This window comes from Rattus norvegicus, chromosome 11 (genome assembly GCF_021556685.1).
Source record: "Rattus norvegicus strain SHRSP/BbbUtx chromosome 11, alternate assembly SHRSP_T2T, whole genome shotgun sequence".
Lineage (NCBI taxonomy): Eukaryota > Metazoa > Chordata > Mammalia > Rodentia > Muridae > Rattus > Rattus norvegicus.
Genome location: NC_141544.1, coordinates 38,599,249 through 38,611,576, shown reverse-complemented (window position 1 = coordinate 38,611,576; position 12,328 = coordinate 38,599,249). Strand labels below are relative to the sequence as shown.

At 47.1% G+C, this 12,328-nt stretch overlaps 1 protein-coding gene across 1 annotated transcript; it reads left to right on the top strand.

The window, feature by feature from the left end:
• Window positions 1–2,515: 2,515 nt before the first annotated feature.
• Adamts1 (ADAM metallopeptidase with thrombospondin type 1 motif, 1) lies at window positions 2,516–11,337 on the top strand. Its single transcript, NM_024400.2, is given in 9 exon segments — window positions 2,516–3,632; window positions 5,136–5,482; window positions 5,829–5,961; window positions 6,284–6,451; window positions 6,899–7,185; window positions 7,408–7,594; window positions 7,705–7,880; window positions 8,816–8,991; window positions 9,552–11,337. Coding segments are annotated over 9 exon segments (2,904 nt in total). The 5' UTR covers window positions 2,516–2,902; the 3' UTR covers window positions 10,252–11,337.
• Window positions 11,338–12,328: the final 991 nt, after the last annotated feature.

Sequence of the window (12,328 nt, the reverse complement as noted above, 5' to 3'; positions counted from 1 at the left end):
AGGTCTCTGTTGAAGCGATTAAAAAAGAATCATTTCCCAGAACTACAGGTGCACAACAGATTGGAGCCATTATGCAAAAGAACAGAAATCTGGAGAGAAACCCAAAGAATATAAAAGCCATGTTCCTGGCAACCCTTTCCCCTTTAACTCAGTGCTTTTTTTTTTCCAGCTCTATTTGGATACAGAACATGAAATATGAAAAAATTATAATGGATTTGAAGTAACCCATTTGAGATTTGAAATGTACTCCCAAATGAAAATCCCTTCCAATGAGAGCACACAAGAGACAGAAATGGGCTCACAGCCAAGTTCACATCTACTTTAAAAGGTAAAGTTGCTGTGTGAGAGTGAATAGCCTGAAGTATATCACACTTCGATTTTAAAATTACGTATTTTTCTGGTGGCCTTGCAAACTTACTTCTCTGCCTCAATTTTAAGAGATGGCGCATACACGGAGAATCTAACAGGGCGTTCAGCCACCTTAAGTATCTTCAGTCTCCGTTGCCCACTGGGTTTTATGTTCTAAGTTCTAAGCAAGAAGGGGTGACTCTGCCTTTGTTTGTATTCGTTCTCACAAGTGTCTAATCTTGCTTGTTAGCAAGGGAGGGAGAACAGAAGGGAGGGAAGCCACACAACCAGGAAAGGAAAAAAAAAAAAAAAAGAGGAAGCATAACAGAAAATGGAGATGTTTCTCAAATAAAGTGGGTCGACTAGGAATGTGGGAAAGCCCACTTGTGAAGCAGGTTCTTAGACAAAAGGAAAGAGGCGGGACACCTCTCAGAGGAACAGGCCCAGCTCCTAACTGTGGAAGTCAGTTAGAGTTGAAAAGGAGATGAAGAGGTAGAAAGGAAGATGGACGACATCAAAGCTCTCTGGTGGAAGAACAAGGTTACTGTGTACAGTTAAGCTATCAGTGGAATCTTAAGCAACCAAAACTTGAGATAGGACTCCTCCGGTGGGTGCAATCACCAGGAAGTTATTAAGAGCTTTGAAAGAGGTTGTGGTGGCCTTGTTTCTCCTAACCACTTTTTTTTTTTAAAATTCGGTCCTCCCTGGTGTGGGAGATAGTTTTTATATTTTCATGTAGGCTATCTAGAACCCTGGGAAAGTGTCTGACAGAAAGCCTTGGAAGAGGACACCTTGGAAGATTGTAAGGGACTGTGTGAGGCCCACAAATAGAGTAAGATCTGGGGAGGAGCAAAGGGACGCGGATCAACCAAGAGCCAACCCAGCAACTGATGGGGGTGGGGCCGCCAGTCCGGAGCCCAGAACTGGGAAGGGCAGGGAGCAAGAGCGCGCTGGTGTGAGCCCGCCGGTCTGCCTCGGGACTTGGGTTGTGGTTCTCAAGATTGTCCTAATGCCTTTCCGCCAGTGAGAGCATTGTGAACCATTTCCTTCCTCTGGGTCGCAGAGCCCCTCCCTCTTTCTCAGTGGAGGAGCCTCTCGACTTTTTCTTAGAGGCCGGGATAGGAAGGGCTCAGCTTTTGTGACTTTCGTAACGCGCGGATGCTGCCTTTCCCTTCCCGGTAGGAAGAGCTGGGGGAGGGGGAACCCTGTTTCCTCCCATCCCATCCCATCCCCCCTGCTTTGGACTTGGTACTGAAGAGGGGAATCTTAGCTGCATCTGTCCGCCTGGCCTGCGGCCTGCAGCAGCTGCTGTTAAGATTTTGGAAGGACGCGGACTGGGCTGGAGTTGCTTCCCTGGTGAAGAAGAGCAAGCAGAAATCCCTTCTTAGTCTCTAGGGAACTCAAGCTGGTTCCAGATTGACTGTTCCGGAAAGAGCCAAGATACACCCCCCCCCCAGAAGTCTCTAGGTAGGACTTGAGGAAACTGTTAAGGTCATTCCACGTGGACTTTTAAAATCCAGAGTCTGAGTGCCCATGACCGCCCCCCCCCCCAGCCCCACCTCTCTCTCTCCCTCTTGAGAAGCGCAGAGTCAACACACTTTGCCCAAGAAAAGCTGGGATAAAGAGAAGGACGCTGTAGCCAAGGTGCTCAGAGAAGGGTAGAAGAGACGGGAAAAATGGGGTCCTTTTTAAGGAAAAGGCAGCTGTAGTTAAAGCCCACTTTCCGGGAGAAGAGGCTCTACGTAGGGAAGAAAGGGAACTTTGAGGAATCTTTTCAACTAGACCCTCTTTCTTGGAAACTGCAGCCCAGCCGGGGCACAGGAAGGGCGACAGGAAGCAGGGTGGTCCGGGAATCAGCAGCCTTGAGACGAAGTTAAAGGTTCACTCTTTTCCCCAGAGTAGCCAGGGCTGTACAAAGTGCTGGTCACAGCGCTGTTTCGGCGTCTTACACCCCCAGAGTGACGAGCTGTGGCGTGAGGCCAGCGCGGAGGCTGCCCCCTCCCCCTTTGGGCCCCGAGGCGCAGAGCTCGGTTTAGCACCAACTGAGCTCAGGGGGCGGTGTCGCAGGGTTGGGGGGGGGAGGGGCTCCAATGTGGCTATAAAGGGGCGGCCGAGGCTGCCTAGTTCTTGCACTCGCTAGAAAGCTGCTCAGAGCTAGGTGCTGTCACTAGGCCTGAGCGCACAGCCCGGCGGAGAGAGCAGATCCTTGCTCAGATCCAGCCCTATCGCGGCCAAGGCGGAGGACGAAGAGTCCAGGCTCTTATTCTGGACTTGTTCCCCAATTCCAGGGCGCTTCTCGATCCTGCAGCAGCCTCTTAGCAGCTCCAGCAGTGCGGAGCCATTAACTCGGTGCTGGAATAAAAAAAATTCCCGCGCGCCGGCGCAGCCTTTTTCTAAGTGACCCGGAGCTTTTGGCTGCGAGCTCTGCAAGAACTTTCAAATCAAAGTGCTTGTGAATTTTAAGCATCCGGAGCAGGCCAACGAAGCTCTGCGCGTCTAACCGTCTAACCGTCTAACCAGAACAAGAGTTCTCTGCGCTGCAGTGTGCGGTGTCATGCAGCCAGAAGTCCCTTTGGGGTCAGGCAAGCTGAAGCCCTGCTCAGACATGGGGGACATCCAGCGGGCAGCGAAGTTTCGGAGCTCTCAGTCTGCACACATGCTGTTGCTACTCCTCGCTTCCATAACAATGCTGCTGTGTGTGCGGGGCGCACACGGGCGCCCCACGGAGGAAGACGAGGAGCTGGTGCTGCCCTCGCTGGAGCGCGCCCGGGGCCACGATTCCACCACACTCCTCCGTCTGGACGCCTTTGGTCAGCAGCTGCATCTGAAGTTGCAGCCAGACAGCGGTTTCTTAGCGCCTGGCTTCACCCTCCAGACGGTGGGGCGCAGTCCTGGGTCCGAGGCACAGCATCTGGACCCCACTGGGGACCTGGCCCACTGCTTCTACTCTGGCACGGTGAACGGTGACCCCAGCTCCGCCGCCGCCCTCAGCCTCTGTGAAGGTGTGCGCGGTGCCTTCTACCTACAAGGCGAGGAGTTCTTCATTCAGCCAGCGCCTGCGGTGGCCACCGAGCGCCTGGTCCCCGCCGAACCGAAGGAGGAGTCAATCGCACCTCCGCGGTTCCACATCCTGAGGCGAAGGCGGCGGGGCAGCGGCGGCGCAAAGTGCGGTGTCATGGACGAAGAGACCCTGCCAACCAGCAACTCGGGTCGCGAAAGCCAGAACACCCCGGACCAGTGGCCTCTGCGGAACCCCACTCCTCAGGGCGCGGGAAAGCCAACAGGTATAAGAGTGGCCCCCTTAGTCCACCCCGCCCCCCTTCTTTATGAGGGCACACTTCAGATTGCTTCTGCATGGGAATGACGCAGACCTGCAGTGAATTGAGGTTCTGGGGTCGGAACTCCCAAAAAAGTTGACCAAAGCCTGCTAGAACTATTATTTGCCCGAATGATTAATAGTTTAAGAAAAGAAGGAATCAGATCCTTCAGATAAGGGCGAAGCGTTTCCTCCGAGAAGTCTATAACTCCATTCCTTACACTAGAGAATCTCTTCCCATCCCTTTAATTCCTTTAGTGAATGTATGAGTTCACTTTAACTAGGTTGTAGTTTCGCGCTGAGTTTTGTAACGTCAGTCCGTGTGTGCACGTAGAGCTCAAAGGAGGGCGGAGTAAAGGAGCAATGGTGACCTGGATGTGTGTTCAGGAGCCTAGGCAACGGAGTGGTGATCTCAGTTCTGTGGCCTTCGGTCAGTCCCCTTCCCCCATTTGAAAAGCTGACCCCGATGGCTGGTGGCTCTGAGGGGCCCCTCTGCAGAACCTACTTGGGAGGTCTTTGCTCCGCTCGCCCCGCCTCTAGGCGCCTCCTACCTCCGCCTGGCGACTAGCACTCCCTCTCTCGGCCGAGGTTGTGCTCCCTAGCGCTGTGGAATGTAGCCTCTGCTGATCCTCCTCGCTACACTTTTGCCTGACTCTGCTGCGTTCAGTCCCTACTAACCAGTTAGTTCATTTTATCACTCAAGTTTCTTTTTCTTCTGTTCTAGATTTCTCCCCCTTGTCCGATTTGTCCTAAGAGCTGGTAGTCATGCCCCATTTTACGATTTCTCTGACGGCGGAGTCTCAGCAGCCGGGAGAAGGCTGTTCCAAATAGGCAACCCTGATTTCAGAAAGGAACTTCTTTCCCCCCGGGGCAGTGGAAGTGAGAGGAGGCAGGAACAGACTGCTGGGCAGAGTGGGTGGTCCTAGTGCCCGGAACTGAATGAGCAGAGAACCCCCTGGGACCCCTTGAATGAGAGAGCTGAGCCTTACAGACTGAGACTCCTCAAGCCCCACCCCTTGGCTGAGGCTCCCCGCCCTGCCCCATGCCTTCCACGTGGAGCTGGATGATCTCATTCAGGATTTCAGCCCTGGCTTCAATAGTGAAAGGGTGACTCAGGGCGCTCTGCCTGCTTCTCCAGCCAAGCTTTTACTATAGCTAGGTAGGAGGGTATCCATACTGCCTTACTCAGGCCGCTGAGTTTTCAAAGGCCACAAAAGAAATTCTGCAGACACATACATAGACAGTTTGATCACTCTCTAGGCTCTTTTGTTTGGTTGATTTATTTAAGGCAAAAGAAAAAAACAAAAATAACATGCACAGTTTTTAGAAGATGCAAATATTTGTTTTATTCTTGTTCCAAGTGTATTTCAGTTTTGTTTACTATGACTTGGTTAACTTTCCCAATATACCCCCAAGAAGGTCACTATTATGAGAAAGATTCCCATGAGCAAACTTCCTTTTCTTTTTACAGGACCAGGAAGCATAAGGAAGAAGCGATTTGTGTCCAGCCCCCGTTATGTGGAAACCATGCTCGTGGCTGACCAGTCCATGGCTGACTTCCACGGCAGCGGTCTAAAGCATTACCTTCTAACCCTGTTCTCGGTGGCAGCCAGATTTTACAAGCACCCCAGCATTAGGAATTCAATTAGTCTGGTGGTGGTGAAGATCTTGGTCATATATGAGGAGCAGAAGGGACCGGAAGTTACTTCCAATGCCGCTCTCACCCTTAGGAATTTCTGTAGCTGGCAGAAACAGCACAACAGCCCCAGTGACCGGGATCCAGAGCACTATGACACAGCGATTCTGTTCACCAGACAGGTAAGATAAGATGTTAGCATTTCATCACCTCGGAGGTCAGCCTTGCGCTATACAGATGGATTTAAAAGGCCCCTCATCTGTATCGCCTCATGTCCCCTTTCTGTTATAAGATAGCTTAGTCTGTCTTGCTTATTTCTATTTTAAACTTCAGCATCTCAAGTTGCACACTTCTATTTTAAAAGCATTACGGGAACTCTTGCTTAGAGTGACAGGTAGTCGATCCTCCAAGCACAACAATAATGAATGGACATGCTTCAAAACATACGTGAAGACAAGTCCGTCTGAGGATCTAAGTATCAAGTCCACTCCGTCCTACTCACAAGGGATTCCCCTTGGCTCTTTGCAGGATTTATGTGGCTCCCACACCTGTGACACTCTCGGGATGGCTGATGTTGGAACTGTATGTGACCCCAGCAGGAGCTGTTCGGTCATCGAAGATGATGGTTTACAGGCTGCCTTCACCACAGCCCATGAATTGGGTAAGTCGGCTTCAGAGTACAAGTTAAGCCCACATGCATGGATACAACCCAGTAAGGCAATCTGATCTGAGAGAGAGAAAGTATCTCAGACCATGTTGCTACTTTTGCCACTGGCATTTTTAGAAATGGTAGGATCTATTCCCCACTATTTCAAATAAGGTCTTAATAGACTGGGAGAAAGAGCCACAAACGTTTGAAAGTTGACATTTTAATATATGCCCCGATCAAAATAAGTATTAGCCCCAATACAGGTTGTCTAGTAAGAGGACAAATGAGCTGCACACGAGATCGTAGCTTAATGTCCCTCTTGTTTACTGCCCAGGCCATGTGTTTAACATGCCACACGATGACGCCAAGCACTGCGCCAGCTTTAATGGCGTGAGTGGGGATTCCCATCTGATGGCCTCGATGCTCTCCAGCTTGGACCACAGCCAGCCCTGGTCTCCTTGCAGTGCCTACATGGTCACATCATTCCTGGACAACGGCCATGGTAAGATGGCAGCTCCTCCCTTCTAGACAGTGTTCGACCTTCCTTGCGTAGGGTTCTCGTTAAGTGAGCTACCTGGTTCTTGCCCATTTTCCCTCTTTCACGATTTCCTCTGAAAGAGCATACTTTGTAGATCTTCACCTCCACTGCATCCTCCTCCCAAAGTCAATTCATTCATAAACAATGACTTCTCACCATTGAGAATTCAGAAGTACCCTATGGAGGATAATGTCTTGATGAAAACCTACCTTTCCCTGGCATTGGTTTTTCTCAAAATGCTAAAATTCACAAGTGGCTTTAAACGTCCTCTTTGCATGTTTTCACCATTTATGTATTAATAGTTGCCTCTCCTCTCTCTCTCTCTCTCTCTCTCTCTCTCTCTCCCCCTCCCTCCCTCCCTCCCTCCCTCCCCCCCCCCTCTCTCTCTCTCTCTCTCTCTCTCTCTCTCAGGGGAATGTTTGATGGACAAGCCGCAGAACCCAATCAAGCTCCCATCTGATCTTCCCGGTACCTTGTACGATGCCAACCGCCAGTGTCAGTTTACCTTCGGGGAGGAATCCACGCACTGCCCTGATGCAGCCAGCACATGCAGTACCCTGTGGTGCACTGGCACCTCCGGTGGCTTACTGGTGTGCCAAACAAAACACTTCCCTTGGGCAGATGGCACCAGCTGCGGAGAAGGGAAATGGTGTGTCAGCGGCAAGTGTGTGAACAAGACCGACATGAAGCACTTTGCTGTGAGTGTTTCTAATGAAACCTACTTGTTTGCAACTCAGAATTGAGAAGAGCTAAGTGATGCTTAAGGTCCTTTCCCAGACAAGTTCCCCTATCTGTCCCATAGTGGGACTACGAGACGATAGCATATTCTGATCACTGAATGTCTGTTTGACACTTTTCTCTGAGTCCCTAAAATGTCTCAATAGTTCTAACACCACACCGATGTCTGTATCTCCATTTAGACTCCTGTTCATGGGAGCTGGGGACCGTGGGGACCATGGGGAGACTGCTCAAGAACCTGTGGTGGAGGAGTTCAATATACAATGAGAGAATGTGACAACCCGGTCCCAAAGAACGGGGGGAAGTACTGCGAAGGCAAACGAGTCCGCTACAGGTCCTGTAACATTGAGGACTGTCCAGACAATAACGGTGAGTCATGCTGGACTTCAGCTCTCAGAAAGCAGGCGAAGGCGACGTGCCCACAACATGTGGTTGGAAGTTGGAAACTGGGAACATCATCACGGTCATTCTCTTTTCAGGAAAAACATTCAGAGAGGAGCAATGCGAGGCGCACAATGAGTTTTCCAAAGCTTCCTTTGGGAATGAACCCACGGTGGAATGGACACCCAAGTATGCTGGCGTCTCGCCAAAGGACAGGTGCAAGCTTACCTGCGAAGCCAAAGGCATTGGCTACTTCTTTGTTTTACAGCCCAAGGTAGGTACTTTTTTTACACGTCGTGTATTTTTGCTAAGGAGCCAAAGGCCTGGGCTTGCTGCTGCTTCACACAAACCTTTGGGCTCTCTTTACCCATTAATCTGAGTTCAGTTTTGAATTTGGAATACTTCTAAATGCAGGAGCAGCTCCATGCTTTGGGATTTGTGTTGCTTTCCATTGGAGAAGAAGCTTAACTCTAGCCAGCACTGAAAAGAGTCTTGCGTGGGTTTAATGTTGCTCTTTTATGCCCAAAGAATGGCCCTTTGAAAACCGAAGGGACTCCCTGTATAACTAGGTTTCATGTACAACAATTCATGATTAGATAAATTATATATTAACACAGCATCCAGGAGTTTTAGAAAGTAGTCCAAAGTACTTGTTATTGGGTACCTAGCAGCCGCACATACAAACATACTAATTAAGGTGAGAGTTTGAGAATTAAAAATTCATTGTACTTTGAACAGATTTGACATTTCTTTCGGTATTTTGTGAAGGGGATAAATCTTGCTTTGAATTAGAAAATGGAATTAAGTTTGTTTATGCTTGTCAGGTATTCTTAGATGGGAAGGAAAGGAGGTAAGATAGGAAAATACATCCAAGTTGTGGATGAAATATTTAGCAAGTGATTTACGAAGCACCTTCAACTGCAGCATATTATTCTAGGCACTGGCAATGGAACAGTAATCAAAGTGACAGTGAACACTCCTTCCATTGACCTTGGCAATCGGGGAGATAGGCCAGCAAACGTATAAAAATCAAGACATTTATAGACTTTACAGACAGCTATACGGAGTGTTGGAAAAGCCAGAATGAAGGTTAACGTGTGGCACATGACGAGGAGAATACTTGTAGTCTGGGAAGAGAGTGGAGAGGAGGGCATTCCTAAGTGCTATCACATCAGATACATAACCACCAGATGCATGTTGTCTCCGCAGGTGGTAGATGGCACTCCCTGTAGTCCAGACTCTACTTCTGTCTGTGTGCAAGGACAGTGTGTGAAAGCTGGCTGTGATCGCATCATAGACTCCAAAAAGAAGTTCGATAAGTGTGGCGTTTGTGGAGGAAATGGCTCCACGTGCAAGAAAATATCAGGAACGGTCACTAGTACAAGGTGAGTTTCAGTGTAGAGACATTGTGCTGCTCAGCTGGCAGAGAGCCTCCCTAGTATCCACAAGACTCTGGGTTCAACCCCCCAGCACCATCTAAGACCTGGGGTTGTGACACATACTCGTAATCCCAGTACATGGGAGACAGAGACAGAAGTGACAAGACTGTCAGATGTTCAGGACATACATAGTGAGTTTCAGGTGACATGAAACCCTGACTGGAAGATTGAACACACAAAAAACAAAACAGTAAACCCAGGTACTTCGTGTAACTCCAGTGTTTGGCAGGCTGACTTGGGAGGATGGTTGCTATGAGGTCTAAGTTACCTTGGTCTTCATAATGAGTTCCTGTAGCCTGGCCTACAAGTGAACCCTTATCTCTAGAAGCTAAAACTGATTAATTAATCAACATATGAAACAAAAATACATACTTTAGAGACCATGTAATTTTGATATATGATTTTATAGGACTAAGGAAAAGTCAAATTTAAAAGAATTTAATATATTTAAGCAACATGGTCAATTAACCAATTGAAAGACATATACCCGTTTTCTTTGTCCACAGACCTGGGTATCATGACATTGTCACAATTCCTGCTGGAGCCACCAACATTGAAGTGAAACATCGTAATCCAAGGGGATCCAGAAACAATGGCAGCTTTCTGGCTATTAGAGCTGCAGATGGTACCTATATTCTGAATGGAAACTTCACTCTGTCCACTCTAGAGCAAGACCTCACCTACAAAGGTACTGTCTTAAGATACAGTGGTTCCTCAGCAGCATTGGAAAGAATCCGCAGCTTTAGTCCACTCAAAGAACCCCTGACCATCCAGGTTCTTATGGTGGGCCATGCTCTCCGACCCAAAATCAAGTACACCTATTTTATGAAGAAGAAGACGGAGCCCTTCAACGCTATTCCCACATTTTCGGAGTGGGTGATTGAAGAGTGGGGGGAGTGCTCCAAGACATGTGGTTCCGGTTGGCAGAGGAGAGTGGTAGAGTGCAGAGACATTAATGGACACCCTGCTTCTGAATGTGCCAAAGAAGTGAAGCCAGCCAGTACCAGACCTTGTGCAGACCTTCCTTGCCCACGTTGGCAGGTGGGGGATTGGTCACCATGTTCTAAAACTTGTGGGAAGGGTTATAAGAAGAGAACCTTGAAATGTCTGTCCCATGATGGCGGTGTGTTATCAAATGAGAGCTGTGATCCTTTGAAGAAACCAAAGCATTACATTGACTTTTGCATACTGACACAGTGCAGTTAAGAGGTTTTGAGGACAAGGTAGCGTGGGAGGGCTGATACACTGAAAGCAAGAGTGCTGGAGGGATCCTGTGAATCAAACCAGTAAACAGTGAGGTGTGGCAATGAGGTGTGTATAGGGGATACATTAGCAAAAGAGGTAGATCCGTACACTATCCTGCCAGTTAACTTCTGATAGGGTAGTTAATGAGGAATAGTAGCATCTGAAAGATCATACATAGCACTATGAAGCCCCAAAGTACTATTAGTATTCCTTTTGTTACATCCACTGCACAAATAATTTTCAGAGTCTGGCAGAAGCATGGCTACCCTGTTGCATGGTACTAATTAATACTTTGTATCACAGGGGTTGGGAAAGGAAAGCAGAAGAATGGTAAGATTGGATTTCAAACATGGCTTACTTTTTTATCACTGGAGGCAGGGAGAAGGGTACAAACAAGATCATTATTCAAAGTTTCTGGCTGCCGTGGTTTCAGGGAAGGTTGATTCCTATCAAGAGTGAAAAGTTCTGATTGCTCAACATGAGAGAGAGAAAGCCTCGTCTCTGTGAAATAACTCTTGATTTCTTCTTAGACCATCTCCGTTTTTTAACCATAATTCCTGTTGAGGTAGTAACAATTCACCTACTTATAAAATGTACATTGGGTGGGAAAAAGTGAAGTATAAGAGTTACACATAAAAACTCAAGGAATAAGCAACATGGCTCCTGCTTTGCTTTCTCCTAAGGTTAGCCTGCCTGGGATCTGTGGACGTTAAAGATAATCCTTGACTCACAAAAGGCAGTAAAACCATACATGTCATGCAAGAGTAAGAATGGGCTATAGAGATCAGGGTCCCATGAGATGGGGGACACGGAGGTCACTCATCTCACATGGGAGACTGCTGCAGGATAGCAGGTCCACTCCTGGCAGCTGGTCCAACAGTCGTATCCTGGTGAATGTCTGTTCAGCTCTTTTACTGAGAGAGAATATGACTGTTTCCATATGTATATAGTAAAATACATTACTATGATTTATATGTACTTTATAAGTATTGGTTTGTTTGTTCCTTCTAAGAAGGACTATAGTTTATAATAAATGCCTATAACATATTTATTTTTATACATTTATTTCTAATGATAAAACCTTTTAAGTTATATCGCTTTTGTTAAAGTGCATATAAAGATAGAGTATTTATACAATATATGTTAACTAGAAATAATAAAAGAACACTTTTGAATGTGTTTGCCTATTTTCTGAAGTGGGCTTAACTCCTGGGCAAGAAATCTAATGAGACACAAGCATTGGATTTCAGGACAGCTTTAAAATCTGGGTGAATGAACTGTATTTCCTGTTTATAGACATACTAATAAAAAAGAAGTTGATGATGTCTTTAGTGATAAGATTGTTACTAACGTGGTTGGCAAATTACTGTAAAGAGTCAGATAGTAAGCGTTTATGGCATTGTAGGCTATATTTCCTGCCACAACCCTGTGACAGTGAATGCTTTGTAGGAATGAGAGCAGCCATAAATGACATGTACACCATAGCTGTGCTTTAATAAAACCTTATTTACAAAAACAAATGGTGGGCCAGATTTGTTCTATGAACTTGTTTGCCAACTCCAAATGTGGTAAAGTAAATGGAAAATGATTCAGCTATGGATGCACTTTGGATTTTTGTCTCCCTTAATTATATCAAATAAGTAAGAATGCATGAACATATTTAAGCTATTGAGTAGAAACAGTGCCTCATACATTTGGGACAGATATGAGTGGTGAGGTAATACTGTGAAATATTTGCCTCCCTTACCAGTAATACTGAGGTTTGGGGGAGAAACCGTGGACTTCTGTAGACCATTGTGTTTTTGAACATTAAGTATTTCAACAGTGACAGGTTCAGATTATTTCCATTCTGCTGTTGCTTTTAGAAAATTGTTCACTAGAAAACTGGCAGTGTGCCCAACTACTGACGGTTCTAACTTTCTATTCACCTTTTAGTCTTCTCAGCATAATTTTTTTTTTTTACATCTCGAAACAAAATGCTAACTTGGGCCTCAGTTACTTAGTGTGTCCCCCCCCGCCCCCAGCCACTGAATGAATG